Raw genomic sequence first — 7,893 nt, forward strand, 5'->3', positions numbered from 1 at the left:
GACCATTTTTTCGGTTTTCGACCATTTTATCTTGATTGCTTAATTTCAAACTTATTTTTGAATCATGTTTGTTTTCCGAAATTCGAAATTAGTTTCGAAATATATATGGAATGTTATTGCAAAATATACTTTTAATATATATATATATATATATATATATATATATATATATATATATATATATATATATATATATATATATATATATATATATATATATATTTTGATCATTCCGGAATCACCCATTCCGGATATGTTGATCATTTAAAAAAAGTATATTTAAAATTAGTGTCTTTCTAGTTAACTTAGAATATGGTTGATTATTTTATTTTTTAACTAGTTTATAACCCGTGGAAACCACGGTTATAAATTAATTAAACTTTCATAATAAACATATATAATTATTAATCAATTGTTTTAAATAAATGATTTTAAATAAATTATTAATTAAGAGATATATCAAATTTTTTAAAATTATTATAACTTCAAATTTAACATATAATTAGAAAATATAAAATTGAATTTCGAAATGATTGCCTAATATATTTACATGACACGACAATATTAATGAGGACTTGTATTAGAGTGACACTTGTCATAGTAAGATTAGAACTATTCATTTATTAGAATAGAAATAACCCTATTAAATAATAAAATGATGTTATTTATTAACATAAACTCTCTCTCTCTCTCTCTCTCTCTCTCTCTCTCTCTCTCTCTCTCTCTCTCTCTCTCTCTCTCTCTCTCTCTCTCTCTCTCTCTCTCTCTCTCTCTCTCTCTCTCTCTCCACATATAAAGAATCATATTGGATGATTCACATCAATTACTGTTTCATGCGTTCACTACTCTCGCTTCCTTTCGGTCCTCCTATCTGCTTCTATACTTCCATGAAATCGTGGTATTTTCGCTGTGTTGGTCTCGACCCTTGAAATAGTTATCCTTTCAGTTTCATCATTAACTCACTTAATATTTCATTCAAACAAATCGAATTTTGAAGAATCGTTAAAATAGTGAGAAGATGATTAAGAAGAAGACTCCCGATAACCAGAACGTGAAGAAAAAACGGTTTCTGATCACTGTCAACGTGCTTGGAAGTTCAGGACCTTTGCGATTCGTGGTGAATGATGATGATAAAGTTTCGGAAGTAATTGATTCATCTCTAAAGATGTATGCTCGTGGTGGACGACTTCCTGTTCTTGACTCTAATTTGGAGAACTTTTTGCTTTATCCAGCAAATGCAGGATCTGAAGGTATGCGCAGATTTCTCTCTGATTTGTTGTGATTCTATCTCGTTGATTGTTATATTGTTAATTTGGAGTAATCTGTTCATGCATATCCACGTCTAGCTATATCACAATATCATCATGAACAAGTAATTAACTATTTATATTAGCAAATGCAAAGTTTTTCTTTCGTAGATTTTCAATTCGTAAGTGATCATTTCATTGATAAATTAGTAGTTTTCAAATTGTTGTTATGTTGATATTATTAGTTCATTAATATTAATATGTGTTGGTTTGTTATTATTTGCTTGCCCAACATTTTTTACTATTTTATAGCCACCAAATCCGTTTTTTATAATTAGTTATTAGGACTAATTATGTTTTTGTTTTAAATTATCGTTTTTGCTGCAAAGGAATTTTGCAATTCTTAATAAATACTTTACCCGTGTTTAAAACATATTTATAAATATATCATGTGGAGCCTTGTTTTTATTGTCCATCCAAAAATATGAAACTAGATTTCTTTTGTTTGTGCAGTGTTCATGTAGATGAATACGTTCCATCCGATTGAAATTGAAACAAGTAAATCTAAAATGGTTTTGGTTATCAAAATATTGATCTGCATTATTCAAACTAAATTTAAATATAAACTGATTAAACTAAATTAGAATTCAGTTTGATTAATTTTTTTAGTTGGTTTTCAAAAGCTAAAACATATTAAACCATATATAATTAAGAATTTAGCCATTTACAGAAGAAACGTAAATAAATTATATAGTTGTGGCTTAAAATTTATAAAGTATTAAAAATATATATTAAAGAAAATGCATAGTAAGGTTTACTATACCACGTAATTTTTTGAATTTATTTGAAATAATAAATTAATCAATAATTAAAAATATATATTAATAAAAAAGTTATTATTTGAATTCTTTGATGATTTTATTTTTACTTTATAAATTTACAATCAATATGATTATTAAAATTAATCTAAAAATTCAAATAACCAAAGAAAATTTTCAAGATGTACAATTCGATTTTGTTAAGGACAACTTTATATGATGTTATCTAAGCTGCATGGGCATTAAGGTGACCAATAGAATTAGAAATTTTTTTTCATAATAAAATATGTTATATCATATCGATAAAATTATAAATATATTTCAATATTTTCGATATAACTCTTTTTCCAAAATACTATAATGAAATTGAAAAATTAAACGGAGGTTGTTCTAAACTTTCGTACGATAAATACACAAAATATAAGATATATTAATGAATTGTTTATATGTAACAAAATATCATTAACATATAAGATATAGTTTTTTTTGGCTATTTTATATACATAAACAAAAGTTATCAATTTATTATGTTCTTGTACCGTATAAAACAATATCAATATGCTCTATAATCTCTTTTATTATACCAAATAAATTAATAAAAACTTCTATACAACTTATTCGACTTATGAAAACGGCATTTCTTTTAAACTCAAGAAAGTATGGCGCATTTGGCTTAGATTTGTACCCATTTTAGTTATTTTGGTTCACTTGTCAATTCAATAATAAATACATAAAACATATATACTTTTCATCTAATACAGTAAATTACATGTCAAACAAATTTGAAAATAATATGTTAATATTAACTTTCTTTAACATTTTTCCTATTTTGTTGTTGGGATGTTAAATAAAGAATCTTGATTACTAAATATGTTAATATCACAAATAACATATTGTAAACAATTTATCTTCTAGATCATCTATTTTTCAATTGTATTAGGTAAGCTTTAATTTGTTATAGGTTCTTATTACATAAGGGGTACCTTTCAACTAGGTAAACTATCGTATGTGTTAGGCAATCTAACAATTAATATGAGATAATTTTTTGATTTAGGCCCTATCTAACCCTACTATTGTGGCTGCTATATCATCTGATATAATAAAATTACCTGTTTAAAATACATTACAATATAGTGTAATAGAAACTAATAAAAAAATTAGTGACATATTGAATACAATTATAAAATTAGTAACTTAAAATACAAATTGTATATTATCGATTGTCAACTTTGTAAGGTTAACCTAAGTATTTATGTGAATAAAATTGTTGGCAGCAATGAAAGGAAATGATGTGGTGGGGTCATGTGGCGAAAGGAATTTTTTGATGTGTAAGAAGAAGAGACATCCTCAGATGACAGAAGCTCGATCGGAGATGATAACCGGTCATAGCCGAAATCGTGGTTGGAAGGCATGGTTCAAGATCTTATCTCATTGATTAATTTTCCGATACAAACTTGTACTTTGGGTAATATGTTTCCCATATACAAAATGGGAAAACAAATAAAATATGTATTATGTAAAGTGCTATTAAAATGTGTTTGTGGGTATTAGTCAGATGTTTTACTTTGTTACAATATAGAAGATGATAACTGGACTGATATATCTTTATTCAAGTACATAAATCTGCACTGATTTATATTAATATATTATAAAACTTGCATAATTAAAAAATGCACTGATTTTTTTTATGCTTAAAAAATTTTATCAAAAAATGGAACTCGTATCCGATGTATGTATAAAATGTGTTAAATTCCTTTAGCATAAAATGATTTGGAGCTGGACAAACATGGATTTGGTATTGGATATAGAAAAATAAATATGAAAGTGATTTGTCGATAAAAATGATAATTTTGTTTTTTTTATCAGTTATGTGGCACTCTCTACGCGGCTTTATGTGATGGAGATTATATTTTTATTTTGGTTGAAGAACTAAGGTAGTTGGTGCAAACTTATTCTAATATGATTTCGACCATATTATATGATGAGGTCCAAAGGTTTAATAATTTTATCGAAGCTACTTTTTTATAATTATGCAGTTTAATATACGATCGATACACCGACTTTGTTAATTAATCTCACTATCGTTTCATCCGAACGTTATCGGGTAATTGTATTTATATTTTGAAAATAATTATATAGAATATTGTATATATTGTTGTACTTACATTCGATGAGATAAAATATGTCTTCTATCGTAATTAGTGTTGATGAATAATATAAATTAGAGTTTGCATCTCACCCAGTAAAATAAATAAATTAAAAATATTTTTTTAAGAATAACATAATCTAACAGAAATAACTTAAAAGACAAGCACAAAAACAATACAATATAGAAGTTGTTTATAAAGAAACTTTTCATTGATGTTTTTAATGTTGATTACCAAGTATAATTAGCCATAAAAACATTATCCTATCATCGTTTCGTAAATGATAGATAAAATTCTCATTATTATTGATCATGATTGTTATTATCTAGGTTTGACAATCGTACGGGTTGTCGAGTTGGTGGGTCAAAATATGTCAATCCAAACACGACCCATTTAAATATACAGGTCACAGTTTAACGGGTTTCGAACATAAACTCATATATAACCCGCCAACCCATTTATTAATACGGGTTCACAGGTTGGCGCGTTCGTTGGTCAGACTGGAAGTCTGGAAGAGGGAGATATACTCATATGCGATTTGATTTTGAGATTATTATTTAGGTTAATTGAGCAAAATGGTTACATACTGAGCTATATAGGTTACGGCTTACGACCTTAGGTCATCCACCACGAATCAAAATGTCAAAGCAGTCAAATGGTCAATGAATCCATGGTATGTATTATATAATACTTATTAAATACTAATACTTGATACATAAATACATTTAAAAATAAAATATTTTTTTTATTAAAAATATAAACGGGTTGGCTAGTCAACCTGTTTATTTTTTGAGAAACTCATATATGATCCGTTTAATAAACGGGTTGACGGGTAGGCGGGCTGGTGGGTTGAAAAACTAAACACAAACCCATTTATTTCATGTCGTGTCGCAGATCGTGTCGAGAATTGACAGCCCTATTATTATCTACGTTTAATTGCGGTTTGATTGCAATAAATGATTTCTCATTTAGAATATATAATACATAGATTTCAAAGGAAACACAAACAAAAGACATAAGGAACAAACCCAAAAATAATATAAGAAAAACTATAATTTTGAAATTTTACATTTTATTAAATGGTCTATAATGGTGCACGAGGCGATACTCCAAGGAAATCCATTACCGGCCTAGTACTTACAAGATCGTCGATACATACACCATGGCTTGTCACAAACGAATAAAACAACAAGGAAATGACAAGAGACGTGTCTGCCCGTAGACTGGATAATAGATGAGGGATCGGGAAGTACTATAAACCTTTCTAACAACGAGCGGCCTATAAATACCCTAGAGACAAAATATCCAGAAGGGAGCAAGGTAAGGAAAAAAAACCATTTTATATAGCATTAAGACAACACTAAGAACCTTAATCCAACATAGGCAGTAGAGCGTTATATGTTGGGGTCCAACCTTCGGTATGGCTGACTAAGCACTTGTTTATCTTATGTAGAGGGATTCTCGAACACTTATTAGACTAAGACGTTTAGGTGGTTGAGCTAAGCACACGCCTGGAGTTTGTTGTAACAACATTGGTATCATCCGTATTATGAGGGCCCCAGACAAACAAAAGGAATACCCGATAAGTAGGTCGAAATTGAAACATCATAGTCAAGGCAACAACCCAATAGTAAAATAAAGGAAACAAACCACCCATTGCATGGAGAAGAAAAAGGCACTGAGCATCTATGCGATATGTTTAATGACGAAAAGGAATATATCGCTCACCACCAAGAAGACAGGCTGATACTTATATATGGGCAGATATACAATATAGGTATTCATAGGATATATTGTGATAGTGGGAGTTCGACTGAAGTTATGTACAACCACTGCTTCTCACAGTTACCGGAGCAGACGAGGAAAAAGATGAAACAACCGGTAAGGTATTTAACAAGCTTTATGGGACACTCTGTATGGCCAAAAGGGATATTGTCCATTCTGTTAACTTTACCAAATCAGTTAACACAAGCCAAAAACACATAGACAATAGATTTCACGATCATATAACCAGTGTCACCATATAATATCATATTCAGGAGAAGTGCCATGAGAAAGTTCAGAGAAATCGTGTTAACGATCCATGGCGTGGTCCCGTTCAGAATACCAAACGGATATGGAACAACGCATAACAAACCACCAACGGGACCCGTGGCGATGATGGTAGAGAAGAAAGCAAGTACAACTTCTGGCAGAAAATATCTTTTCATGCAGAAATGAGAAACAAGGGCATGAACAAACAGAGATTGACAAACATAGATATTGAATCATCACCAAGCAGGACATAATAAGGAATGAAAGGAAGACATAAGCTATGCACATCTACCTAGCAAAACCTACTTTTCTAGTTACCATTGAAGCGAGATAAATCGGAAGAGAAAGGAAATGAAGAATGCGAAAAGAATACCAATCACCATACTTCTTTAAACAGTAAAAGTAGCGAAACAAAGTGACGTCAAGTGGTATTTCATGAGCAACACAAAAAACTTTGAAAGTAACTACCTTCGACATTGCGTTAGGACATGGTTGAACAAGATGAACCTTATAAAAACAAAGAACTTCCAAAAAGAAGCTAGACGGGGGTAACCTTAACCCACAATCAAGATGCCTAAGATAGAACCCAATCTTACCAAGCGGGGCATCAAGAACAAATGACGACGAAGATGGAACTTAGAAACCAAGTACGGGAGACAAGTGATACTCGTGTGTCTATCGCTCAAGCATACAATAGTCCACTTCGTCACCCATACCAGTCATAGTGATGTGAAGGTTAAAAGGATGACATAAAATAAAGAAGTTTCTAAAAACAAACCAATACCCAAGGTGGATCTCCAAGTCAGAATGGAAAAAATATTTTTGCAATATTCTTTTACCCTTCAAACTGGGGGAGGGGGGGGGGGGGGGGGGGGCTCAATGGTATACCAGGCCGGTAGTTCAAGGAAATCCATTACCGGCCCGGTACTTACCAGATCGGTGATACATACACCATGGCTTTTCACGAACAAATCTAAATTCTAATACATCGTACACAAGTATTCGAACCATATCCCACAAAACATGCAAAAGAGATGGTATGATACACTAAAATAACAAGGAAAGGACAACAGACGTGTCTGCCCCGTAGACCAGATAATAGACGAGGGACCGGGCAGGACTATAAACCTTTTTAACAACAAGCAACCTATAAATAACCCATATACACGATATCTAGAAGGGAACAAGGTAAGGCAAAAAAACATTGTATATAGTATTAAGGCAACACTAAGAATCTCAATCTAACTTAGGCATCAGAGGGCTATGTCGGGGTCCAACCCTCGATATATGATTGTTTGACGTAGCAGTTGTTTATCGTATGCATAGCGGATTCCCATACGCTAATTAGACTAAGACCTTTAGGTGATAGAGCTAAGCACACGCCTAGAGTTTGTCGTAACAACAGTTTACAACATAAATATATCATTATCATTATCATACATACTTATAAAGCTAGCATTTTTTTCTTGAATCTCATGTATTTAAAACCCCCTTTTTTAACTTCCTCAAACCACATTCATTTGAAACCCATTTTTTAACTAATGCAACTCAAAAATTTTCTTAATTATGATTTAACACTCAAAAGTTTTATAACATATATTATTTTTAATTAGCATTTAGTGAAAGTTTACTATAAAAAGACCAATC

At 30.7% G+C, this 7,893-nt stretch overlaps 1 protein-coding gene across 1 annotated transcript; it reads left to right on the top strand.

The window, feature by feature from the left end:
- The first annotated feature begins 786 nt into the window (after nucleotides 1-786).
- LOC111895993 (uncharacterized) lies at nucleotides 787-3,617 on the top strand. Its single transcript, XM_023892028.3, has 2 exons — nucleotides 787-1,250; nucleotides 3,340-3,617. Exons 1-2 carry the CDS (start codon nucleotides 1,019-1,021, stop codon nucleotides 3,498-3,500), a joined length of 393 nt encoding a protein of 130 aa, XP_023747796.1. The 5' UTR covers nucleotides 787-1,018; the 3' UTR covers nucleotides 3,501-3,617.
- The last annotated feature ends 4,276 nt before the right edge of the window (nucleotides 3,618-7,893 follow it).

This window comes from Lactuca sativa, chromosome 4 (genome assembly GCF_002870075.4).
Source record: "Lactuca sativa cultivar Salinas chromosome 4, Lsat_Salinas_v11, whole genome shotgun sequence".
Lineage (NCBI taxonomy): Eukaryota > Viridiplantae > Streptophyta > Magnoliopsida > Asterales > Asteraceae > Lactuca > Lactuca sativa.

Excerpts from the sequence above, each read along its gene's own strand:
- LOC111895993 (XM_023892028.3), top strand. The coding sequence starts at position 1,019 with ATGATTAAGAAGAAGACTCCCGATAACCAGAACGTGAAGAAAAAACGG. Across the intron at positions 1,251-3,339 it reads AGCAAATGCAGGATCTGAAG|CAATGAAAGGAAATGATGTG; the intron begins GTATGCGCAGAT and ends AATTGTTGGCAG.